This window comes from Halichoerus grypus, chromosome 1, assembly GCF_964656455.1.
Source record: "Halichoerus grypus chromosome 1, mHalGry1.hap1.1, whole genome shotgun sequence".
Taxonomy (NCBI): Eukaryota; Metazoa; Chordata; class Mammalia; order Carnivora; family Phocidae; genus Halichoerus; species Halichoerus grypus.
In genome coordinates, this window is record NC_135712.1 from 193,053,543 (window position 1) to 193,081,536 (window position 27,994).

The window sequence follows — 27,994 nt, forward strand, 5'->3', positions numbered from 1 at the left end:
AAAAAAAAAAAAGTGAAAATGTTTATAACAAATCAAAGAATCTGGGGGCCCCCTTTTATGTTGATAAACTTATACTACCTTCAGAAGTAGGTCAATTTTTGTATGGGGAACTTTGTACCTGACAATATTAAATTTCTAGGAGTCCATCCAAATAGTCAAAGTCCCTAGAATATCTGTGGGATGACTATTGGTAATTAACCAAAAATGACTTTCATATCTTAGAAAGCTTGTTGAATGTAGAAGGCTTTGGAAAAGAAAACAGGATCTTTATATTGCAGCATTAACATGTTTTCTCTGAACTGGACATTTTTGTGGAGTACATTTCCAGTCATGCATCATTCCTTTGACTTTTTCCCTGTGTTGTTTGGTACGTCTGCACTCATTGTTCACATAAAACTCATAACTTTATGAGTTTAAGCATTTTGTTTCCCTTTGACAACTTATAAACTTAATTCAAGAGAGGTGATAAGAATCTAAATAATCAAGCAAAGCATATAATAAAATTTGACTGTATAATTTATAGCACACTGGAATGGGGATTTATTTGCTAAAGTTATGAAAATATATGATGTGGATGATAGGGATGTTAAAGCATCATATATCTGTGGAGAAATTTCTCTGAATATTTAAAAATTGAATATACTATTTTGTATGAGGCAATATATAACCGAAATGTGATTATACTCTGTTCATGGAATTCTAGGAAACTATCCTGAGAAATTTCACACTAGTAAAGTCTCCTTACTGAAAAAGATAGAGATCAAATCCCTCTACAGCAAAACAGCAAGAAAATCTCTGTATTGTAGAATCTACTTTCCAATCCACTCAGCGTCTCACTTTTTTCCAGCGATATCTAGTTAAGCAGAAATCTCGAACAATAAATAGAAGAACTTAAATGGCCCATTTGAGGGTGCTTAAGTGGCAGTTGACTTGGCTATTTATGTATTGGGTGTATGATAATACATTCTTGACACATATATGAATGTGTTCTGTAATATGTTATACATATCAAGAAATGAACTTAGGAAAGGTACTTTTAATTTAATGAACAGTTTTGTGATCACAAGGCAACTCTAAGATAACTGTGTAAGAACTTCATTGACTCGCTTTGCATTAGCTTACATCAATTGCATTGTGCTGAGTCCTGAAGAAGGACCTCAAATCGACCTGCCCATGAAAGATATCTTCATCAACTCTGCATAGCCATTGTGGAGCTGAGGACACAACATATATTATTTCTGCAGATACATACTCGACATACTCCCTTTTAGTGTAAGTCACCTATGGAATTTGAAACCCTCTAGTAATTAAAAGGAGGAGTTTCCCATATTGACACAGTTTCCATGTATATAACTTGACTAGTTTAATAACTGAATGTCTATGCATTTCAATTTAGTTTCTTTCAACGTAGCTCTGATTTGCCCAAAGAATCGCTCAGAGCATGTGGTTTCCTTAAACTCTCAGGTAGACATTCTGTGCTGAAATTGACAGAGCAAATCCTGTAAACATTTTAGCATTATTCTTGACAATGTTTTAACATTCTGCCACATCACCAGGATTAAAGTAACAAATATGGTTGTCTTGCTGTAAGGACCTATTTAATTTATGAAAAGATAACTTATTTCTAAGTATATAAATAATGTTTGCTTATACTATCTCCTAAATGCATAGTGCAGTGAAATTAAATAAGGTAATTATAATTTAAATATTTTCATACCTAACCTGCAGATGCTATTTTGTTATTTTTGGTTCTCTAGCATCGACTAAATTCAAAAGTTTAAAATACTTTTTCTAGTAGTCTTTAATTTCTGGTAATAAATAGTTCCGTAAAAACCTCAAGTACCCATCACCTTAAAAAGAATTGAGATCTACATGAAATATTTGAAAATATAAGCCAACAGTATGTGAATATACATATAAACACATCATTTACTCATGGAAAAATAAGCAGCTATAAAAGCTTAAGGAGTGTCTGGGCCCCCTTTTAAATAAAAGGGTATGTGACTTGTGAATAAAATATAAAGGGTTACTAAATGAAAGCTGAAAACATAATAGTTTTATTATGTCTTAAATAAACCATGAATTCCCAATGGAATTTTGCTCAAGATTTGTGAGCGTCCATGTATTTTTACCATAAAATATACACATCCTAGATGTGTTTAGCTGAACAGAAACCTTGTTTGCCAGTGACAATGGGATCCAAATTGTGATTTAAATTTATTTTTGTCTTATGACCAATTCTTGACATTGGTAAGGTGAGTTTTTACATAAAAGTTTGTGGAGAACATTCACATGCCTAGTTACTTTTAACCCTTTATTGCACTGTTAATTTAAGTCTCCAAATACTTCATGATGAAAAATGGTTATAGGCAGAAAAAGAACTGTTCCTTATACATTGCATCCCACATCTTAAAAAAAATGCCATCAAATATTCATGTGTGAGGAAAGTTTTCCTGTTATTAATGAGGTTGATAAAATGATAGTAAGCACAATGCACAACAACGAGTTATGAGTGTGCTTTACAAATTAACTGCATTCATTAATCTTAAGTAGACACCCAGAGGTTGGGAAGAACCTCATTAGTGATATGTGGATAATTTTGTCTTTCAGAAGAGTATGTGGTGTTCAATATGTCGAAATAATTTTACCTTATCTAACTAGAAATCAATTGAGAAGCAACAAATCAAAATGTTATGATTTGGTAATTTTCCAATTAATACCATCTTTGAGGAGAATGGGTTTTTTTTTTAACCATGGTGAAATTATCATTTACTTCATCAAAGTTGAACAAATGAAAAATTCAGGCTCTTTAAAGGAACATGTCTTAGCTTCAAGCAAAGTGAAAGTTCCTACAGTATTTCACCTTCTATAACTTGACGTTGAGCCCCTAAGAAATAGAACCCGAGAGTGATATTTAAGATAATACTCAGTACATTTAAATCCACAAAAATTTAAATCTTCTACACAAAATAGACTGGAGAGCTTTAAAAATTCTGATGCACTTGGAACATTATAGGATAGTCACTAAAAATTACATTTTTATTAATTATGAACTAACGTAGAAGCTGGTAATGGGCAATGGATAATACTGTATTTTGGTTCCCTTTATTCTTCCTGATGACTTAATTTTTTTCTTCTCCCATTTACTGTTAATCCTGTAATGTTTTGCTTACTGATATTTTGCTATTGCTAACCTGCTGTTTGCTGATCTATATTTTCCTAAAATTAGACTGAATAGAAACTTCAGGCTTGTGTTAATATAAAAGAAGAGCTATAAATTCAATGATAAGATTTAATTAATCTTTTATTATTACCATCTTTGAAGTTCAGGTAATAAATTGCAGGCTTGGCCAAAAGTACTTCTTCTGATTCATTGCTAGAGGCCAGCACTTCATGTATCATCAAAAGTGGACAGCTTTCTTTATTTCATGGGTTATTTAACTTGAGAAAGGGAAAGTAACACAAACCTTAAATTTCTTATTCCAGCTATTCTTTTTTAGGAGCCAAAGTCAACATTTCTATTTCCCTAGAGCCTCTCACTTTCACTGTGGAATGTTTAGAAACTGAAATTTCTTCTTTTTGAACAACCAGTTCGTCTGTGCAAATGCACTGGATTTGTTGAGCTAATGCTGTTTTTCTGGATCTTTCCTTCTTTCCCTGTCTGTGCTTCAATGCCTCCCCAACTTTGCAATGTAGCAAGCTGAGCAGTTGTTCAATCAGATGTACAATCCAGTAAGTCATTTCTGAAAGTTCCCGCTGTAACATATCAAAGCATGAGGATCCATTGATCACATGTCACGGTGTGCCATACTGGGGAGGTTTCAAAAATATATATGAGTCTCTTCCCATTTCCATTCTGTCAAAAGAAATGACCTGTGCAAAGGCCACTGCCATTTCTTTTGAATGTGAAATTTAAAAATTAAGAACTTAAGAAAACATTGCCAGCTCTGATATTACCTCCGTCTTAACTTCAACTTTAAGGCTATAGAGAAGCGGAGGTCAGCTGCATATCTAGGCTCATGGAACTCTTTCTTAGTTCCTTCTAACTCAGAGTTACCTATATGAAAAGGGATAGCATTTGTAAAATAGCAAGCAAGTTGATGTAAATTACATTCAAATGATAGAAGTTAAAATAAGGTTAGATTTAAAAATAGGGCTATGCTCTCTGAGATTGGTAAATGCCTAACATTATTGTGGGTTTTGTAAGAGTTAAAAACATGTCATTTGGCTGAGGACGAACTAAAATATAGCCTCCTAATAACAGATAGTAACAATTCTGATTATAGCTTAATGGTACACAAAACAGGTAACTAGTAAAAATATATGTAAAACGGCTGGCCCAGATGCCACCACTGATTTTTTTATCCTAATGACAGGTGTGCATTTATATGAAGCAGTTTATTTGTTTCTTTAAGTTATTAAAGAAGAAAGACCTTTTTGTTTTGTCAACTCAACTGGCTTAACTGGGTGAAATATTACCTAAAGGTGACCAGAATTTATCATTTGGCAGATGTGATCTGTGCTATCATGCATTCTAATTACCTCCTATTTATGAATTCCCATCATGGCAAAATGGAATAGCATAGATAAAGGAAACAATTCAGCCCAAAACTTTTTGTTAAGCTGCTATTCCAGAATACATACATACAGCATGATACACAAGATGCTTGGGTGTATTTAATTAGATTCAACCTCCGCCCTCCATTCTTTAAAACAAGTTTTATTTTTGCAAACAGTTTCTCAATTTCCGTTGGTGCATCTTTATTAACCTCTTTCCCCAAATATGATTTTTAGCAGAGCAGGAAAAATAATTCAAATTTCCTATCCCTTAACATTTGATTGGGAGTGTTATTTATTATTATTTAGGGTTTTTTTGGGGGGGGGAGACAGAGGGAGAGAGAGAATCCTAAGCGGGCTCCACGGCCAGCACATGAGCTGGACAAAGGGCCTGATCTCACAACCCCAAGATCATGACCTGAGCTGAAATCAAGAGTCAAATGCTTAACCCACTGAGCCACCCAGGCGCCCCCTTGAATGGGAGTGTTAATAAGCAGGCTCTACACAATGGGTAGGTGAAGAAAGACAAGATTGGAATACCTTTAAGCTTGAAAATTGACCCTGGGAAAAATGACTGTTTTCTTTAGATCATTTTTAAAAGATGTAAAATAATCCCAGTGAAATTGTTTCACATTTACTGGTTGGGGACAGGAAGAAAACCTAAGTATATCAGATTTTGGGTATGTGCAGGACAACTGGGGAGGGCTTTTTTCCTGTAGCAGCAAGGAGTTATCAGAACCACGATAGGATTTCAGCATCCCTGTCTGAATAGGTAGGACCAAAGAAATAGCTCTGTTAACTTTAAGACCATTTCCAGAAATATTGATGATATGGCACTTACTGGACTTTTCAACCACAGTGGTGGATCTCCAGGAAGCAAAAACAAACTTTTTTCCTTGAATTAATTAAGCTAACCCATTGGTTTGGCATCCTGGGAGTATAGCCAGCCTCTCATTATTTTAACTCTCCCTGTCTGCAGATATTCTCAGGGTCCAGTTCTTTTTTGGACTGATAGGGATGCAGTATGATGGATTTTCTTTCCTTAATAGTCTTTAAAAAAATAGTCATGTTATTCTGATTATAAAAATAACATATGGTCACAGTGGAGAATTTGCAAAAGTATGGAAGTATAGGACAAAATAAAATGACAGGATGTCTCCTGGCACAAGGATAATCACTAGGAGCATTTGGGGGGTTCCCTACCCAGACATCTTTTTTGTTATTCTTATCCTCTCCTTTCTCCCTTTCTCTCTCTTTCCTTTCTCCCCCTTTCTTCCCTTTTTTCTTCCCTCTCTTTCCTTTCTTCTCTTCTTTTTCTCATTTAATGCTCTTTTCCTTTCACCAAATTGTGTCAGTGTTTATTGAATTGTATATTCTATCTTTATAACATATCATCAGCATTTTCTCCAATAACTAACTATTCTTCCAAAACACTATCTTATTGATTATGTGATATTTCACTGTATTTACTCATTCCCCAAATGTTGCTCATCTCCCCCCCCCCTTTTTTTTTGCCATTATATAATGCTCTGAAAAACATCTTCCCATATTAATCTCCTCACATTTCTATGTTTGTCATGGAATAAATACCTGGCCAGTGATTTTTCAAAGCTCCCAATAGTTCTTACTGTGTTGCATTTTAGAGAAGTTCTGCCATGACACTTTTCTTTCAGCACTGGATAAAGGCAGCCTTTCTGCCACACCCTGACCAACACCGAGAAGTGTCCTTTTTCATAACTTGGACAAATGCATAGGTGAATTTTTTTTTTTTGTCATTTTAACTTTATTTTCTTTAATCACCAGAATGGTTGAGGTTTTTAAAACATTTATTAGCTGTTTGTATTTTTCTTCTGTGAATTGTTTCTTTTGGTCATGTAAGCACTTGTTTTTGAGTTTACCGTTTTGTTCATTGGTTTGTATGAATCATTCTATACTTTATATAGAAACTTTGTCAGATTTGTGGCAATATTTCATTTCATTTAAATTTTTTAAAAAGATTTTTTATTTATTTGAGAGACAGAGCGAGAGAGCAAACACGGGAGAGGGGAGGGACAGAGAGAGAAGGAGAAGCAGGGAGCCAGATTCAGGGCTCAGTCCCAGGACTCTGGGATCATGACCTGAGCGCCAAAGGCAGATGCTTAACTGACTGAGCCACCCAGTCACCCCTCATTTAAAATTTTTTAATAAAGAAAACTATAACTATTTTTAGGTTTCTTGACCTGTGTTTCCCTTTAGAATTTTCTCATTTTCTTTAGGCTTAGAAGTCATTCTCTGATTTCAAGAATAGGCACTCACATTTAAAACTTTTTAATGATCCTTTTACATCAGTTTAACCCCTTTATCTGTCTTTAGTATATTTTGATTCATGTTGAGAGGTGAAGTTTTAACATTATATATTTTTAAATGATCAACTAATTATCCCAGCACCATTTATCAAATAATTCTTTAACCACTGTTCTTCATACTATTTCAATGTATACTAAGTTCTCATCTGGATGAATGTCTTAATTTATGAGCTGTTCAGTTTTATCAATGTCTGTTGCTTGTTGGGACAGAATTTTAATTATTGTGGCTTTATAATATTTTTAAGTATCTAGTGAAACAAATTCCACCCTAATGTTTTCTGCTTTTCATTTCATTTTGTTTTTGTGTGCTTAGCCTTTAATTCTCTATCATTCCAAGTAAACTTCAGGCTCACCTTGTGAACTAAAAAGCACAACTGTTGGTGATTTTAATTTGAATTATGCTCAACCTATAAAATAATTTTAGAATGATATCTTTCCAGTATAATTTCTTCTAATTCATGAACTTGATACAACTTTTATTTATTACATAGATCTTTTACAGTAAAGGTTTGACATTTTCCTATTATAGTCCTGTGATATTTCAAGGATAGTTCTAAGTATTACTATATATATGTGTATATATATATATATCATTATTATATATAGTATATAGTATCTATATATATAATTAATATATATATCATTACTATATATCTATATCTAGATAGCTATATCTATATCTATATATAGATAGGTATCTCTATCTATATATATAATTTTTAAGTTACTAAAATTTATGTGAACTTAATTTTTGGTGAATGCTCTATTTCTCCTTTTATTTTCTAGCCAGTTATTGGTACCTAGGAAATTTCTTTTATTATTGTATGTTTATTTTGAATAAGGCCACCCTATAAATTTTGGTGAATTATAACTTAATTGTTTTTGTTAAATAAGATCATTTTACAGTCAGATCTATGTCCATTTATCTAAACTAAATCAGAGTAAATAGAGATTCAGCTTTGAAGTTTTCCTAGGAACATTTTTTTCCTGGAGTAGAAATAAACCTACTTTTGAAACTCTTTTACTTTTACTTTAGTCACCCAGGTACTAAATGATGCTGTAATTCCATTTCTTAGGAATCTAAAATTTTGTCTTTGTATCCTTATTATTTCTTATAATAATAACCTTTCTGCAGCTTAACTACCAGTCTCTACTCCTGGAGGAGTTTTGTCTTGTCATTATAAACACTATGCAGATTATCTTCAGTTGAATTCTTTTTCTTCCCTTGGTTCTTAATTCCAGACAAATAATATGGTTTATTCATCAGTCTCAAATACCTTCTTTGCTGTAGCCCTAGTAGTTATTATGCCCAGAGATGGTATCCAGAGGTCTCTTACGAATTTTTAATAAAACTTTAGAGCTTCTGGCTCCTAAATTTAGTGCATTGAATAATATCCTTGTTGCTGCAAGGCAGATGACTGATTTGGAGGCACCGAGGACAACTTTGTGACTGGCTAGGGTACACTTGAGACCACTCTGATGTACTTCCACACATGTGAATTTCCCCCCTTGCCTGGTCACTGTCCATTGAAATCCTATCTTTTCTGCAAATGCATCTTTTGCAGGGCTCACATTTTATGTAACAGTTTATAAGAAAAAGACCAAGCATTTTTCCAGTGTAGAGAGAGAAAAAATGTCTTACTAATGTTCATTGAGGTCTTCCTGACTTATAGATCATCATAGGACTCTGCAGTCCCAAGGACATGGTGGACTGCATTATAAATGCTTTCACAGTCACTGTTTAGGTACAGTGGTTTATTTTTGTGATTTTTGAGGACGATTTATGAAAATTATTTAATTCACTCATAGACTAGTCCCCCCAACACAATGGAGAATGACAAATATTTAAGAGATAATTCACAACATGCACATAGCATGTACAAACACATGCATACACCTCACACTTGCTCCAGGCTTTCAATATCTAAAGAACTCAAGTAATATTTGTAATAACTTAAGATTTGAAGTCACATGTTTTATTTCAGAACATCCAGATAATTACTTCAGTTCTTTACTTTGCTACTTTTATGAAATTCCATAGTTAAAAGGGATTACATTATAATTGTATTTTTGTTTAAATAGTCTTAAAAACTATTAAGCATACAGTTGGTTCTTTTTATTTTGTATGTGTGTGACCATAAGAAAAATCATTTTGAACATTCGTTCATTTATTTAAAAATACCCTATTTGTTCCATCTATGAGAAAAGTTTCGTTTTGGAATAGTTGTTATAATATGAAAATTGTGAGTATTCGGGATGTACGTAGCTAGAATTGTAAAAGAAGTTTCCTTTAGAACTAAGTAGTGTAAGATTCAAAGATACATCATTATTAGATTCTGAATGTACTATTTAGGCTCAGGTTTTATATTTGGTATTAATTAATTGGATTTAAAATAAAATGTAAATTTTATAATATGTTGAAGTTCTATAATCACCCTTAAAACCTTTATTTTTAAAAGTAAGATTTGTTCATAGCTCAGAATTATGTGAAGGTTGGAACTTCTTTTAGAAGATTGAAATAAAATACAATGTTTAAAGTAGTTTATATGCCCTGTTCTGCTGCTCAGATATGAAAGGAATGTTTAAACCCCCCAAAGTGCTGCAATCAAGAATCATATTTTCACTGTGCATAAATTTAACAAATTATTGCTAAAACTCATAAGCAGCAGGGAAGAAAAACCATCAGACTCATTAGTTAGTGTTCTGCTTGTGCTTTATGATCATGACTAATCATTTGTTTATTTTGAAAGAAATGACTTCTTTAGATTGTTAGGCCCCATTTCAAAGAAAGAATGCTATATAATATTATAATTGAATATTCCCTGCCCAGTTTCACAGCAGGTTTCTGGGCCAAAGTTAATGCTTTCCTTTCTAGGCACTTGGAATGATGAACTAGAATTTTATTGAAAATAATCAACGTCCAACCTTTACAAGAGAATTATTAATAAACTTGTGATTTTTCATATTGATACTCTCAATCCCTGGTTTGGCTTAAGTCACTTTTTGCTCTTAACTTTAATTTAAATACAATATTAACCTGAAGCTTTGCCTTATTTCCTGAAATAGTTCTAAATTTTATAATTAAAATAGCCACTAGGCATTGTTACGTACTACTTGTCCTAAGTCATGGCCAGATTTCTCTTTTGTGCTTGATTCAGGCTTTCAAAGTCAGTTCACATCAAAATTCCAAGGCTCGCCCACATCAGTGAGGCTCCAGAGTTTGTTTTGATTATTCCCATTTGTGGGGAAATTTCCTTACATGTGGAAATGTAGGAAAACATAATTGGGGGATTCTCAGAACTTACTGATCTAATATGCAATATGGACATTTCTGAAATACTCTTTTCCCAATTTTCTGTGTTTTTGTGAGATGCTTGAGAGTTGCTCTAAAAGTTACCAGAAATATGTTAAAGGCATAAACAAATATCTGGATTTGCCTATAAACTGACTGGTTTAATCAGCAAAATTAAATCTCTACATTAAGAAAAGAATGCTCATTCATATTTTTTTTTTGGTTTTAATGACTAGTGGATGTCTTTGAAAGTGACAGTGTTCTTCCCTATTTTTATCATAAGTAGCTTCTAGAACCATTAAATCCACATCAATCTGCATTTTCAAGAGTTAGATTCCTGACTAATGAAGAGAGGGGACAAAGTTGATGTGCCTTAGAATGAAATGGGCTGTCACTTCCCCACCTTTTGGGGGAGCTAATTTCAAGTCAACAGATCCATAAGGGGAAATAATTGCTGTGTATTTTTAGTTTAAACTTTGAATGGGTCAGAATGCCATGGTAGGAATTTGTTCAGATAATCATTATTCAAATATATATATATTGTTTTCTTCTGCAGTGTCTAAAGTATATTAAGTCCAATTCTGTTATCTACTTTTAATCCCCATCAGGAGCTACCATTCTAGGTTAAAGAACCCATGTTATATTTTGAAAAGGCAAGAGCATTGCTAAATGCTAACAAAGTGCTTCCTTCACTTCATTTTTAGAGGAGGCTCTGGCCTTATAACTTGGAAGGAAGCATTGTTTTCTAAGCTCAATTTCCTCCTGTATTTCTTTAGTATAACCCTCATGTTTGTAGATCATAGTATAACACACTCATGCTACACTGCTAACAATTTCAGCCCATCCTCTGAAAAGTTATGATTCAAGCTGAATAGAGGTGGTTACCTGGAATATCTTTTATAAATTCTGTGGAGACTTTTGCCCCCACTACTGGGGTTGGATCGGGGACTCACCAGCTGTCAGTCAGGTGAAACTCTCCTCCCTTGAGTCTTCACATGGGCACTAGCAATGACCCAGAAGCAACTGTTACTCATCCATCTCTATATGACTCTTTCTTAAAGCTTTCTATTGACTTAACAATTTTTAAATGGTATCTATTTACACCTTTATTTCATAACCCTTTGGGGAATTCTGGCACCTATCATTGATATGGAGATGTATTTAACTCAAAGGTATTCTTGTGGTTGCCTATTCCTTTTAAGAGGAAGAATCATTAGCACCTACAAGTATTATCTAAGAGATACCAGGCTAACTATAAACTTGGCTATGATCTGTTTTAATAACATGATCTAACTTAAATATCACATGAGGCCAACAGTGGTCTAGATTCAGGCGTGTCTTCCTAGGCTTTCTGTACTTCTAAACATCCTATGAGTCCTTTAACCATATTCGTTTGTTCGGTTGAAAAGACTACCAACCCACCTAATTTCACCCAGTACCGAAAGCTGGCCTTGGGTTATCTTCTCTTCCCAGAGCTAAAATAAAGAATGTGCTCAGTTACCCATTCACCAGTAGACTGCTTTTTCTGTAAGCCTAGCAGGGAGGCTTCTCTAAAGACGTATGTAGTATCTTGATGAGAAACTAAATAGACCTATTAACTTAGCTGTATAACAAGCCCCACTGGTGGGATGCATATCATAAAATAATACTCATAATAAGAACACAAATGAATAATACCTTCTCCGTGTTTGTTATATGGTAGCTTTTGCTGTCCTTGGAGAGGCTAGCTCCTTTGCCCGTAGTAGTCATAAGACACAGGGCTAGATTTAGAAGCTAGGTCTCACAACTAGTAATTGTGTGCCCATTTACTAAAAATAATGATAATAATAATCATAAGAATAAAAACAACCAAAATAAAGCACAGTGGCTAACTGAACTGCTAGCTCTTTGTGAATCTTCAAATCAGAGTCAAGAAAGGAATCTTAACTCAAAACAGAAACACGAAATCAAGGCATATTTATATTTGTTTTGTGTGTTTCTAGCTCAGCTCATGAATTCTTTTTTAAAGATCTTAATATTATTGGTCAGGTAGTTTGAGAAAATGTCATGAAAAAGCTTTTTAGTTGCCATAAAATAATGGTAATATGGCCTAAAAGTAGAAGAGAATTAACATCAATATTTTGTTTTCTTTTTCTTAGGAATTTTTAAAATTATATTTTCAGTGCTTTTCTGATACAAGAGTAATGAATTGATTCTTATCACAAATAGAAATAAGTATATGGAGTAGTTATTTTCTTTTAAAGTAGAATATCGACTCTACATTTTAAAAGTGGAGATTAACAAATTTAAATATTCATTACTTCAATTAAAATAAAATTGTTAGATGAATAAACTTCTAAAGGCATATTAGCTCAGGATTCTCTTTCAGATTATTTTAATTATACTGAAAAAGCTCACTAATCTATTAGAATGAAATCTAATATATACACTAAGTAAATAAAAATAAATGCTTTCTGAGAAATGTTGGTAAAAGGGAATAAGCCAGTACATGATAGTAGTGTTGAACTGATAAATTTCTCCAAGTTCTTTTTGCATAGTTGAGTTTATTTCTTGAATAAGGAAATCTTAGATTAAAGAACATGAAAGCAAATTATTTTCCTCCTATCCTCATGCTTAAATAATATGTTACATGCAAGAATATTATTCTAAAAATGATTATTTTGTCATAAATAAGAAATTTATTTTTATACTAATTTTTTTAATTTTTTTCAACTAAATCATTGCAAAACCTGTCAACCTTGTAACAGTAGTACTTATTAGTATTAATTTTTCTAACCATGCATGATTCATTTAACCCCACAGTAGCTGTAGCTTGCTTGCCTTGTTTTTTCCCTGAAATTAAACAAAAAGATATAAAAACACAATGAACATCTGTTCTATATAGCAAGACAGCAGAACAACTTAAGTCCTAATAAATTGTTAACATTGTATGATTTCACACATGGATTTTGGAGATACATACATATATGACTTCTCTGAACTTTCTCTGTTGAATGTGCACTGTTGTTAAACTACTTGTTTTTTCCCTGCCTACTCTTTGAAGAAGTCAATTAGGAATAATGGGAAACAAGGGGTAGGCAAAACATTGCAGTGCAGTGTTATTTCCATCTGTCTGAGAATATTTCAGCCAAAAGTTTCTTTTGGGAAAAAAAAAAGCCGTAACACACTTTCAGACACACAAAATCACAAATACTTTGGCTGCAAATTATTCTGCAGTGTTTTTGCTGTGTTGTTGCCTGTGTGTGTTCTTGTGTGAGAAGCTGCCACCCACCCATGCATGTGTTTGCAGATTCTCGTCTGTGTGCTTGTTCATGAATTAGCTCATCTTCCTCCTGGTTCAGGTTAAATTTAATAAAGAGAACAAGAATTTATGGGTATGACTGTTAGCTGGAAAGCCCTTCCTCACTTGCAAGTCTTTCTTTCAACCTACATCTTCTGCTGAAATTTCTCAGTGAGATGGTGTTCGGTGATCAGTCAACCAGTCTTTTACATGTTACCTGGCTTTACATAGACCCTCAATGGTTCTTGGAAAAATAATTTAATATTGTTTTATCTCAGTTTCTCTACTGGAAAAGGAAGCTGTTGGTATGAATCACCTCCTTAACTGTGAGGAGTTGAATTGTGTTAGTTCTGCTTGCCAAAGCATCAGGAATAAAGATATCATGGTGTCTCCCCCCACCCATCCCCCATTTCTTGGTGGGGGAAAAAAAACCCCCAAAAGTAGTAACATTTAATGCAACAAAATATTAACAATAAAAGAAACTCTCTTGTGAAACTGTAATAAATTTAAAATCAGCATTGTTTTAAGGTAGCTGAAATGTGTGATTTTCCATTTTGCCTTTTAACTGACAGTATACCCATAATTCTTGATGGTTATTATTTTTTCTCCAAAGATAATTTCTGGGCCATTGGTTACTACACTACCTACTGTTCTAAGTTGTTGTCTTAACTACATTCTTTAAAAATATAATGTTGAAGGCTCATAATGTTGAAGATGACTCCAGGATGAACCCCGAGTTTGCAGACCGAATAAAACAACTTGATAAAGAGGCATCTTACTACCGTGATGAGTGTGGCAAGGCCCAAGCGGAAGTTGACCGGTTGCTGGAGATCCTCAAGGAGGTGGAGAATGAAAAGAATGACAAGGACAAGAAGATTGCAGAACTTGAGAGGTAAATTTTGCAGTCATGTTGCGAATTGTCAGCAGCGAGTGAACATGGATTGCTTAGTTGCCATCACAGGTTGTAGTGGATTTGGAGTGCACATTCATTTTCAAGTTGGAAATGAGGTACGTATGAGGAATAGGACCTGTTAGGGATGATGTTATGTTTCTGTGGGATACTCAAGAAGGCAATTGGCTTATCTTTTGAGGGGTTTTGTACTTCTTAAGTGTTTAAGAAAGTAATGGCCAAGTTTCTTGAGTGATGTCCCTCATCTAGCATGTGTGCCAGCAAAGTGTGTGAGAAATTGAGGCTCTGACTACTTGAAAGTTTAGTTTTTTGTTTTTTGTTTGTTTTTTCCCATGAAAGACAAGCATTTGTGGTTTAGATTTGTTTCAAGCAAAGAATATATTTGGCAATTCATTCAAGATAGGAGAAAGGGAAAGGAGCTCATATCCTTTGGATGTTTTTTGGCACACACCACAACAAATTCATCTTGGGATGTATCTTTTAAGAGGACCTTATAGCATTTGTTAAATAAATATGTTTGAATAGGGTCTAAGGCAGGCCTAGCTGATAGCAAATTCTGTCTAAAAACAAAGAAGGTTATATCAGGGTTCCAGAGTATTTAGATTTTCAGATAAATTGTATCCATATTGCATTTATGTATAAGATAGACTCTAAAAATTAAGCTTTCTATCAATGCTTTTTCCTATATTTCATATAAGGAAAGAATTTCTGAATAACGTAACTCCATTACGTCCGAGGATTTCTTATTGGTTCAGCAATAAGGCAGAATTTGTCTTTCCTAGATTCAGTCCATATGGAAGAGATCAACAAATTTTGAATAAATCAGTGAATGTTTGCCAGCTCTGATCAAGACACTCGTGAGACCCGACAGAAGTTTAAGACATACATGGAGTAGCTCTCTGTGGCCTGTGGAAAGATCATGGGCTGTACTGACAGAAAGATCTGGGTTCAAATTTTGCTTCTGCTTTGTGCCAGCTCTGTGACCTTAAATCTTGTTAGAAGTGAATCTCTAACAATCTTTTAAAATGTATCATCCTTTTCAGGTGCCAAGTCCTGGTGGGATAGTTACATCATTAGGAATAGTTGAATGCTAAAACAAATAAATTCTCAATATATTTTTTTTTTAAGATTTTATTTGTTTATTTGACAGAGAGAGACACAGCGAGAGAGGGAACACAAGCAGGGGGAGTGGGAGAGGGAGAAGCAGGCTTCCCGCGGAGCAGGGAGCCCGACGTGGGGCTCGATCCCAGGACCCTGGGATCATGACCTGAGCCGAAGGCAGACGCTTAACGACTGAGCCACCCAGGCGCCCCATAAATTCTCAATATTAAGTGGCCGTGTATTAAATGGATAGGTCAATTCGCAAATTTTCAACATTTTCAAGGATAGTATTTAATATATTCAAACTCTAAATCAATTAATATTTCACTTAAAAATCTTAGTATTAATTTGATGATAACCAGATTTTTATACAGTGTGACCAATTTTAGTGATTAAATCAAGAATTTCTTTTCCTAACATAAGTATACAAATTAAAATCCTTAAAGGCTTAATTTTAATTTTAAAATGTGGGAATGTTCTGTCTATTGGTTCTTAAAAACACTGTTAATTTTAGATGTATCTACATGTCTACTTTGGAATTATATATTAGGACCAAAATTTTTCTTAAAAAGCTAATGTGAGATCCCAGGGATGTTACCGTCACATCTCTTTTATTGATGAGAAAACTGAGACCCTGAAAGGTTAAATTACCTCTTGGAGATTGGTCCTGTGGTGAGAATTCGGCAAAACTATAATGTATGTTTCCTGACTCCTAGTCTACTGTTCTGAGAAGCTGTGAGCCTCTGAAGGGCATAATATTATCTATGCTCTAGATAATATTAATAACAGTAATTACAGTAACAGTAATAGATTATGTATATTTTATGCTCACAGTGTGTATCAGGTACTCTTCCGAGCACTTGACCTGCAGTACTATGTACCATTTAATCTTACCCACATCACAGAAAGTATCATTATCTTCATTTTATAGATGAGAAAACTATGACTTATACGGATTAAGTAACTTCCTAAAGCTTTCAGAGTCTGTAAGATTCAAAGTCAGAATTTGAACCCAGGTCTAACAGGTTAGTGACTGAGAACAATCCTGTCCAACAATGAGCCAGAAGGAAGAAGTTAGTCCAGGAGCACTAAACAGTCACATAGCCTGCAGAGAGAGGAGCATTGCTCTTGGACCACAGGAGATCTGTCTCATCTTTATTAGCTTTCGTGAGAGAAAGTGATGTGCCCCACATTTTGAAGGCATTTTTCTGCGCTAACCCAGGTCCCCAGAACTGTAACTGAAAAATCAGGATCAGCTACTATAAATATTTGCATAAAAATAGCATAGTCATCCAGTTGGAGAAACAGGTCTTAGCTGGACACTAGTGCCATTAAATCATCGAGAATATTCACATTTTTTATATCCTCAATATGGAATGCATTAAAACAACAGTGATTTTACAGGCATTTATCTTTATGTACTTTCTGCACATTTTCTTTATCTCTGCCTTTGCCTTTCCTTAAAGCTGATGCCTCCCAGGCACTGTAATTCATAAAACGTGTGGTGAGACTTGAGTCTGTCCCAGTTCTCTGCCTGCCTGTGTCTTGGGTCCAGTAGCAGAACATAGTCTGGGAAATGTCTGAGACCCAGCCCCAGCTCAGGCCCCAAAGGAGGTTGGGGGGGGGCGGTGGAAAGTAAGAGGGGAAGTTTCTTGGGAAAAGGAGAGCTCAACCTTGGCCTGCCTTCCTGAAGCAGTTATCTGCTGGGCTCCATGTGTATCCTGACCAAAACATCTTCCTTGTTTGTCAGGCAGCCCTTTTCAAATTGGGCAATATCTCCATTTTCTGGCTTAAACTACAAAATTCCTACCTCGTAATGTTGGGAACTAAAGATTTCTTAGCAGTGTGACATATATCTCCCTTTTGGAGTCATGGAGGAGTGTTTGCAATTAAGTTTGTGATTTTGAAAACCAAAAAATTGAACTTGAAATAAATTTGTGGTCTCTGGTCTGTAATGTGACCTACCAGAGTGAAAAGACTTCTTTTTAAAAGCAACGAGTGTTCTAAAATATTCCAGAACTTCAGTCATGTGCAACAAAAGGTTCAGGGTTAGGAATAGCATAACTCAAATGGCACTGACGCTGGTCTACTTCTCTCTCAGAGGGCAATTCTTGTTTGCTTTCTACTCTGCTAATCTTCCCATTTTTTATTTTCTTCACAATGTATACATTCCAAATAGCACATGCCTGGCACTTACATGGATGCATTTACCTCTTAAATTCCACGTGAATGATGTTTTACATTAGCCATTGAAGATTTTGCTTTTCAAAATGCATATTGCTCCAGTGTGGTCCCCATGTGCAGTTTTTCCTATAAATTTTTGCACTTGATGCTTATGGCTCAACAGGGAGCTTCTGCCTCGGACAGCATGTGAATGGACTCTGGGGAAGTTTGACACGAGGTGGGTGAAGGGCCTTGAGCATACCCCTAAGAGTTGGTCCAAGTCAGGCTGACGTCTTTATTTGATCACTGGTGCTAGATACCATGTCTGCTATGTGATCAGATAGGTAATCAAACATTAAAGGGAGTGAAATATGTGGTCTTTCTGTGTCAGTGCCTATCAAGGGCTCTGAGTTTTATTTAGAGTTTCAGAATTAATTCTGCCTTAGGGGAAAGAGAGAGGTTAACAGATCTCTTGTCAAACAAGACCTGCTCTCACTAGGTTTCTGCATCTCAGCCATGGGAAGGTATCAGTCAGGTGACCATTCATGTAATTATCCTAAATATGGTAGGGGGTTTGTTGGTATTTGTCTAGGGGACAGGGAATGCCCGAATCAAGCCCTTGATCACATCCTTCCCCACTGTGGAGAAGAGTGTGTGTCCTTTGGGGTTCTGCTCCTAAGACATAACATCAGAATAGAAAACAGGGAGCACTTAATTATCTGGGTCACTGACTAATGTCATCAGACATTTGGACATTTGAGAAATCATCTTAGATGCCTAAAGCACCTTATCTAAGGTTGAGAAACAGACTGTTATTTTTCCTTCTGAATTTTTCCTATAATGTGATGACATAATTTCTTTGATGCCTTTTAGAACACTTTTAACAAAATGTAAACTGAAGCTTTATTTAAAAAAAAAATGGTCCTATGTTCTAGAAGTCTCATGGTACATCGAAGAAACCTAATAGCAGTTCTGTTTGTTCTGATATGAACTCTTCTTGCTGAGAAATAGCCATTTATGTTTGGTAAAACATTTGAAGAAATTTCAGTGAAGCAAGTAGCAGATAGTTTTGCACCATCCCTAGCAACCCTTTGGGGAAGGTCATGGATGTCATGGATGCCCTTGGGAATTTGATGAAAACTAGGAATCCTTGGAAAAGGCAATTAATTGCTATTTCAATTTAGGATTCTCTAAAGCTTGGCCATGGACCTCAGTTTGATATACCTTTCTGATCCAGAAGAATTTGAAGCAACGGCTGGGGCCAAAGCCCACAATGATCATGGCCTGATCTAACTTATTTTTAATCAGTTGTGTGTTTATGATCACGAAACACTGTGCAGGGGGATTTCAGACGTGAGGGATTATTGGACCGATGCTTTCACCGTGTGTTTAATCCTGAATTTTCTCTTTGATTTTTATCATTATGATCAACACTATTTTCATTTGAAATGTTCTTGTTTAAGCTTTCTCCTGAGGATTTGTTTTGTTTTTCCTTCCTCTGTGAGATGCTTAACATTACTTCTTATTTTCAAAAATTTTTTTAAGTTTCATTTATTTAAGTAATCTCTGCACCCAACAAGGAGCTCAAACTCACAACCCCAAGATCAAGAGTCACATGCTCTTTTACTGAGCCAACCAGGTGCCCCTAAAATTACTTCTTAATAGTATGGAGTGGTGGGGTCCCCTTGAGCAGATAGCTGGTAACATATTTGTTCATCCACTTTGTTTTTCACAAAGAGCATTATATAGGTTCGCAAAATGAATGCCCACTGTGTGCTCCTGTGGTAGCTTGAAGAAGATCATGACTTTTTTTTTCTTTTAATTTTTGCTTGGATTTGGGACTTTATTATTTTGACTAACTAGAAGGGCATGCTAAATATTTTTGCACAAATAAGTTATAAAGCATCTGGATATTTTCAGTGATGAATTACGATCCTCATTTTCACAACTGAAAAAAAAAATTACTCTCAGCTTTGGAAGTTGCCCTGTCCTCTCTTGGGAGGCTGATAGGCAGGCAGCACCTCACTCGAAGCCCTGCGCACAGTGTCTTTGATCATTGTGAGGTGCAGTGCTTTGTGAGCATCTAAAATGGAAATCTTTGAACAGAAAGCCAAATTGTTCAGGTCCTTTTGGTTTTCAAGGAGGAAGGAAGAATATCTCATAAGATATAACCATTTAACTTCCTGGTTCAAATAAAATCTTTCCGACATCAGTGCTTACCACTAGCTCTAATATCTTAGTAAATTCCATTTCAGTTTATTAAATAATAAAATTTTGTATGGACACAGATAGGAACTTTCCCTATGAGTATTCCTCCAGAAAAGGGGAAATTCTGCTATTGGGTTGCTGGAGCGCACCTCTGGTTCATACCCATGCTTACAGTGATAAAGCGGGAGAGCAGATACTGGTTTTTTATGTGTGATATTTAGTAGAACAGCTTACAGTGTGTGCCCCGGGCTTTTTGGGGTAATATCAGATAAAAGTTGCTTTATTGTCCTTCATTTGGTTATTAAACCTGCTAATATAACATCTGTTGGCTGTATTTTTAAAACTAATGCATTTCCTTCCTTTTATTCTCTTTTGCTATCCCTTTTCCTTTCTGCTTATCCTCCAAATCGCTGCTTTCACCCTTGCTCCAATCAGCTTGACTCTCAGGTCAGTACTTTCAGTTTTTCTTCTAACCGCCTTTCCCTCCTAAGCTCAATTTATTGCTTGCACTTGTTTAACAAACACATTTCTGAAATGGTTTTCCTCTGGCCACCACATTTTTTTTTTTTTTCCATTTCATCCCATGCCTAGGGAAGTTTTATTTTATGAAAAAGCCATATAGGTGGGAAAGGGCAAAGAAGAAGATGGGAAATAAATCACTGTTGGATTATTCGATACATTTGATTCTCAGATTATACAACCAGTAAGAGAAATTAGAGTGAAATTCTAGAGCATTTCTCCTGAGCAGCTCAGAAAATTGGCTGTGTGATGATAAAACATGTTGCAGTGGAAAAAAACAAAATCCAGGATGCTAAATTTAACCTAGGAGAACAAAAGATCTGCCTATGACATAGCAACTCAAAAGCTAAATTTAATAGTGCAAACCACTCAGACTTTTTGCTTAATAAATCACTGTGTTTTGAAAGATTTATGATACTTTTTTTTAAAGTCACTTTTGAAAATTATCAGTGTGTTGGTAACATATTGTACACACATGTTATTTCCTGTCATTGTTTTGGTTTTTGACTTTTTAACTTCATTTTTATTAGCCGTAAGACATACTTTAATTACCTAGGGCACAGCATATGGAACCAAATGTAAAAGATTCAGCATTGACTATGTGCACCCTGATATTAAGAAGCAAAATGAATATTTTTTTTTTAGAAATGCATCCCAGATTTGATTCCTCTTAGCTAGGAGTCCAAGTCAGTAATTGGTTCTCCTTTAAGTCAAGCAAGACTTCTTTTTATAATAATATGCAGTACTGTCTAGTGATTCCTTCATTCAATCAGTGAATTTACCAGGGGCTCATTGTATGATTTTGGGCTACCAAGTCTTGAAAAGAAAAAAAGACTCAAATTGATAGCCAGTGTAGTTGCTCTTTTGAGAGGCAAGCAATGTTATTTTCTTCTCTTTATTCAGTGTCTGCACCTCTTTATTCTGTCCACTGCTCATCACCTAATCCACCAGACTAATGCATTTATGCTAGCAGCAGATAATTTCAAAATGAGGCCTCCTGCCCACACACCAGTTTGCTCCCAATCGCTGTGGCTCATAGCCCTTGAAAATGAAACCACATCTCTGCTATTCCCACATACCACACTGGGTGTCCCACAGCAACTGCCTTGAACTTCATCTCGCTGAAAGAAGCCCATTCTCAAGAGTTCTCCAGTGATCTAACAGAGATGAAAAGCATGGTCCTACAGAACTGTTCTCACTCCAAACCTAATAACGATTAGTTCACTTTCTGGTGCCCCTATGTGCAGATACAGACATCGTAATGAAGGTTGGAGAGGAGGAGGCTGGCCACATGGCATCCAAATCTTTCCTCCAAGTTTTGGATCTGCTCCTTTAGTGAAACTTTGAGCTTTTCTCCTTGCCTGTCTTTTTTGTTTTCTTTCTACTTTTGCCTTCCCTTTGCTGCTCCTAATCTGCACCTGTTGAAGCCCTTGAGACCAGGGACCACTTTGGCTCTCACACCTGAGGCTCCCTGCCAGGACCTTCAGATGTTGTCCACAGGCATTCTGCCGTATCTTATGTGTCAGAAACTGTACTGTGTAGTATTTAGTTTTTTCCTGTTTCATGGTGAATGAACATGAACCCTGACTCTCAGAAGATAGGATGTAGGATTAGGGGTGGGAGAGGTTGTGGATAACAAGGGGTCTCTCTATAAGGGGCTCGGTGTGTCGATTTGGTTTGGTAGAATGTTCAGGCCAAGTCTGGTTGTGTGAACTGTATGGTCAAATCAAGATTCAGATCATTTCAACCTCTTGCCCCAAATGAACACAATGGAGAAAATGTGCAATCCTTGTCAACAGTCTCTTGTTATATTTTTAGTGTAAGAAGAATTGGGCAACCCTGCGTTCCTGGAACAAAAATGTCTATAGGTCTTGGAAGCTTTCTTGAGCTTTGATAAATTTCCAGAGTTAACTCTGCTTTTTTTCCAACCACTTCCAAGTTTACCAGTTAAAATAAAATGAAATGTACCAATTCTGGAGGGGAGGTGGGTGGGGAGATGGGCTAACTAAGTGATGGGTATTAAGGAAGGCACTTGTGATGAGCACTGGGTGTTGTATGTAAGTAATGAATCACTAAATTCTACACCTGAAACTAAAATACTACAATGTATGTTAACCAACTGGAATTTAATAAAAACTTGAAAAAGAAAAAAATATTTAAGGGAAAACAAATGAAATGTAACAATTGAATTGAATACAGGATCTCTGGCCCATGTACTTTCTTTATATGGCTCACAATTGAGATACATATATTTGTGTGTGTATGCACACACACATATGTGTGTATATACATTATATGTGTGTATACAGATATCACATATATATATTTTTTAAATGTACGGTCTTTCCTACTGTAGAATTTTATGGTCTGCCCTGCACCTCCCTACCTCCCAATCTGAAGTTTGAAAACTTGACTAACTCTTGGGTCTTTTTTTCTGTTCTAGACTCTGTGGAAAATCTTCCCCTCCAACTACTTTTTAAAATGGCCTCATTTCCTTTTCAAACTCTATGTAGACTCTCTGCTTGAAATCAGGTGGACATATAATAAGGATCCGGTTTGGTAAAATGCAAATGTCATATTCCAAGCCTGTTCAGGTTCTCACTCCAGAAGACTCCATTTCTGTCAAGAATCTCTTTACACAAAAACCAGCGGGAAGCTGTAGAGATTTAATAGGATCCCTGCATTGCACTCTGGGGGAGGGTTTATGTGAAATTTGCTCATTTCTAGGACCTGTTTATGAGATTAGCATGTGACTTATGACAGATGAAGTTATCTAGATAAATGTATGCAGCCATTGACCAAGAAAAAAAAAGAAAAGAAAAGAAAAAGTATTCTTTGGGATTCACTTCAAAATCCTGCCAGAGAGTTGACCAAGTAAAACCAGAAGGCTGAGGCCTTTCTGGGCTCTTCCAGCTTCTGATTTCCTTTGGATCCTGGTTCAGCTTCTTCCTTGTTTGTGCCTCAGTATGCCCTCTTGAAGAGGAGGGAGCTGTCTTTGGAGTAGGTGTTCTGGGATCCTCCCTGCATATGTCCAGCGGAGGTGGAATTGGTTATTGGCTGTGTGCATCTCTGGCAAGCAGGCTCCAGCTCATGGCTGGCGCCTGGCAGCAGGCGTGAGCTCATTGTTACAGTCACTTCAAACATTTCCACCAAAATAAACTCTTTGTGATGTTTCCCCAAAGTTCAGTACTGCACTCTCAATCTCTCATTCTTCTAGCAAAGGATGAAGTCATTACTCCTGGATCTCAGATGCCTGTTGCCCAAAGAAATAATGAGAAACAACTTGCTTAGAGCATTCCCTTGCTGTCCTGCACTTTGCTCTTTGCTAGGGTCAGTTCTTGCCCCATTCTGTCCACGAATACCTAGTAAGCTCCTACTGTGTGCTAGGCTTGGCACTATATGCTGGCCTGGCATTTCTAAAAAAATAGCTGATGAAAAACTGATAAATTTGTTGAAGAAATAATGTATATGACATTCTTCATTTTTATATTCGTGATGCACATCGATATTAATAATAATAGAAATAACAGAAGTAGAAGCAGCGGTAATAATATTGGGCATTAACTAAGTGCCAGCACTGAATTTATCACTTTTTATGTAGTATTTACTCAAAACAACTGTATGACGTTGGGACTGTCAGTTCTTCTATGTTAGAGAATAGAAAACTAGAGAATAGAAAACTGGAGTTCATAAAAGTTAAATATTTTGCTCAAATTAATACAGCTAGTAAGTGAATAAATTGTTTTTTTTTTTCACCTGAAAGCCAGTCCTTTCTGATATACCAAATGGAATCTTTTGCCACTTCTGTTCCAATTGCATTAAAATCTTTGAGAAGGCCCGCAGTAGGGACACCTGTGCAATTGTGTGGGATCCATGGTTTCCCAAATATGAGGTTCATAGAATATACCCCATGAAGCACTTTGGGGAAATACTGTCCTGCCTGCGGTGCAACCAGCCTCTGTCTTTGCCCTGAGATTCATGCCCTCCCACCCCTCTCCCTCCTTGGGCTGGTTTCTCCTCAGGTGTCACCTCTCCAACTTTCCCTGAGCCCCTCAGGCAGAAGCAATTTCTCTCTGCCTTGATCTCCTTAGAGCTTTATCTGACCCTTTCCCCTGGCCTGTGTTATATCCTACCTCCAATTAGGCACTGTGTCTCCTAGTAGATGGTGGCCTCCTTGAGCACTGGCTGGGTCTCTGGCTCCATGGGGTGTTGTGCCACACACTGGAGGTGGCAGTCACACTCCTGTGTGTTGAATAAATGACTGTTGAAGAGAGGAACTTCCATTGGCTTCTTCTCACCCTTCCCACCCTCTACTCGGTCCCCATGGAGAGTTGCTAGTGGCAGAGTTGACTGCACTGGAGATCTTATAGCTTCAGACAGGAAGCCCTAAAAAAAGATATGATTCATTTTTTATTGAGCTGGATGCTTGAAAGTTCAAGAAAAATAAAGACACAAATAAAAGGAAAGGAGAAAAGATCTCCTTCTGGATTTATTTTATTTTCTTCCTCCCTCTCTCTTTCCCTCCTCTGCTCCTTCTTCCTTCCCTTTTTCCTCCCTTTCTTATCTCCCTACTTCCCTTCTTACCTCTCTCCTTCTGTCTTTTATTCCTTCCTTCCATCTTCCTTTCTTTTCCTTCCCTTTGCTTTCTCTTTCCCTCCCTCCCCTTCCCCCTCTTTTCTTGACTGTTCATTGAAATCTTTCTGCACGAGGGAGTCAATGCTGGGTGTTGGGAATATAGCAGTAAAGCAGACATGACCCCTCCCCTCACTGAATTCAAAGGCCAGCACTTCCTATAAGGAAGGATTTGGCCACTAAGAAAAATAGTTTGTCCCATTTATACTAATAACTGGAAAAACTGGGTTTCAGGTGTTCTTTAAAATTCCTTTTCCTGTTGGGGTTGAAGGGGTTATCCACAGGTCAGAAAATTATTTCCCTCTTTTAGCTGCCTTATACTAATGCTGACATTTCTGGTGAAGTGTCAGAAAATTTTATGCCCAAGCAGAACTGGTAGAAAGCCAGAAATCAGTTGATTTTGCTTTGGGTGCAAATATTTTATTGAGGATGGAAAAAGTTGTTTTCCCTGATTTACAGCTCCTGCAAACATAAAGTGGGTTCTATATTTGGAAATGTTTTTGAACCTTTGAGGTATAGCCAAGGGTTGGTTCTTGCACCTTTCCGACCTGGCCTTGGTAGGACTTACCATGGCTAATGTTTTGCTGAGCCAGCTCCAATTTGTAGAACTAGGGCTTTATGCTCCGTATTATTTTTACTTTTTAACTTTTGCTTGAGTGGTTGCTCTGGCTCTCTCTCTACATCCTCTAGAATGAGGAGAAGATAGAGGGAATACAATTTGCATTGTAGTTGAAATGCTTTGTGGTACAGTACACTTCTGAGGTTCCTTGGAGATGAGTAAAACCATTCTCAACTTGCAGACCTGTTAAAACAGTGACAATAACAGCAAAATCAAGAGATAGTTCCAGGTAAGCTTAATAAGTCTTGGCCCCAGAAGAAGAGATACCACGTTGGTAGGGTTAACCATTCCTTTGTGTTTTTTTCAAAATTCCCCTCCCCCGACCCACCCCCCCATTCCTCCCCTACTCCTGGCTTTTGGTTGGTGCTACCATATGGATGAATATCAGCAAATAGTAAATCTCTCAAGATATGTTAGCCTTTTCTGTAAATGTTGAGAAGGGGAAGGAATTTTTTAAAAAAAATAGTTTCTCAGTATTATTATAAATCACTTTCTAGAAAAATAGTATCTATTTCCTTTATATGGCTTTTCTTATGAAATGTGAATTCTATCACTTCATTACCCACAATACCAGCTCAAGTTGTAGGGAAAACCTATCCAACTAGTGACTGGGACTCTCTTCCGTATTGGGTAAAGGTACTTGGAATTTTCACACTGCATAATTTCACATTTTTGCGAAGCCTACATTTTGGAGGGACCTATTTAAAAATGAGTGGGTACTGTGTATATTTCTCTGAACAAAATACCTGATTGTTAATATATCTAACAAAGGCTTTGGAGATTTCTTTTTAAGGAATTCTGATAATTTGTTGCTCTTTTAAATTTTACTCTAAATTCAATGACTACCATACAGGTGAAGATTAATTGCAATATCAAGCTAAAGACATATGGAAACTAGAATAGGAAGACAGAAACTGGCTGATTTTGCTTTGGGTGCAACTATTTTATTGAGGATGGGAAAGAGTTGTTTTTCCTAATTTACAGCTCCTGCAAAAATAAAGTGCACTGTATAGGATTATTTTTGTAGAAAAACTTTAATTCTCGAAATTATAGAGTGAGTCAGGGAATGGAAATGAATTTCCCCTTGAAGAACCTCTTGTTGCTTTGTTTTTTTATATAGTCCAAGAGCAGTGAGACTTATGTTTTAACTCTAGCTTGCCCATTGACCTTCTCTTCCAGTTTTTTTCTAGTTAGTAACATTGTTAATATAAGCATTATTCTTATTGCTATAAACAGAGGAGAGTGTATAATTTATGTTTTGCAATAATTTTTCCAATGATAGTTGAAAAGTGTGTGATCCTCACCATGTGTGGACAAATTATACTAATTTCTTGTGAGACCCCACACGTAATTGTGAAGACACACGGTGAACATAAGCAACTCTTGAGACATTTTAATGTGTGGCAGGAGCAGAACTTCGGGCAGTGAATTGCTTTGCAAAATTTTACTTCAGAAAGTAAATCTCTTAGGAAAATCTCTTTAGAAAGTTTGAGAACATAACCATTACTTCTCCCAGATGGAAACATGAAGTCACAGAACAGTCTCTCACTGGCCTTTGGTGTTGGTCAACTGGAATATTCCCATGGCTGAACAGATCTTGATGTGATGTGTGAGTTGAAGTGTAAGAGAGTGGTTTTAAATTTAACTTCAGAGCCCTCTGCTATTTAATCATATGTCAGTTTGATGGTTCCAAGGACAGCATGATATGTTGCTCACAGATAATTACCGTGGAGAGAATGAGTTGGTTATAATAATGAATAGCTGGAGAATCTTCTGATAACCTGTGATGAGTGGGCCTTGGTGAGAAACACTCACTGGGCAATTGGCACATAGGTGTCCTATCACTCTGGTGAGTGTGGGTGCTCTTCCGCCACCTAAACATGCAAAGCAGGGGCTTTTTAGGGATTCCTGAGTAGATAAAGAAGCGCTGCTTTTGGATTTCATGTGTTTCATCTATCCCAGACCTGTTACTACTTTATATTAGTATTTCACTTGTAATCCAGGTTTTCAAATTGCTATCTATTGTCAGAATGTTACAGGTACAAAATTAAACTCCATCTTAAGAAGCAACATCCTCATTGCTGTGGCATGTTGGCTACACATCCACAGGTCTTGAAGCCTCTCCCTGTGTCTATAAAATGGAGACAATGTACTACACTCATCCCTCTAAGGCTTGTGCTCAGGATGCCCTGTTGGGCATGGAGCACAATCTGGCACACAGCGGATGTTCATTAAGTGGTGATGTTGTGATGAAGGTTTTCATGACAAGAATAATGGGTGAGGGTAGGGGGTTCATGCAAGAGAGAAGTGGGAGGTGATCTGTTCAGTTAGCCTCCTTGGCTTTCCTAGTTCTAGAAAATTCAGTTGC

General features: G+C 36.3%; 1 protein-coding gene across 14 annotated transcripts in view; it reads left to right on the forward strand.

Annotated features, from left to right (window-relative positions):
- ERC2 (ELKS/RAB6-interacting/CAST family member 2) overlaps positions 1-27,994 on the forward strand; it is a 984,330-nt gene that overhangs the window by 475,573 nt on the left and 480,763 nt on the right. For 10 of the 14 annotated variants that reach the window (XR_013449531.1, XR_013449532.1, XM_078076915.1 and 7 more), the window contains 2 exons: positions 3,697-3,732; positions 14,173-14,366. Coding sequence is in view for 12 of the 14 variants with exons in the window: in XM_078076915.1 (XP_077933041.1) it covers positions 3,697-3,732; positions 14,173-14,366 (230 nt within the window). In the remaining 2 variants the exon portion in view is untranslated. The remainder of the gene's footprint in view (positions 1-3,696; positions 3,733-14,172; positions 14,367-27,994) is intronic. The other 4 variants (XM_078076911.1, XM_078076919.1, XM_078076913.1 and 1 more) reach the window with 1 other exon arrangement.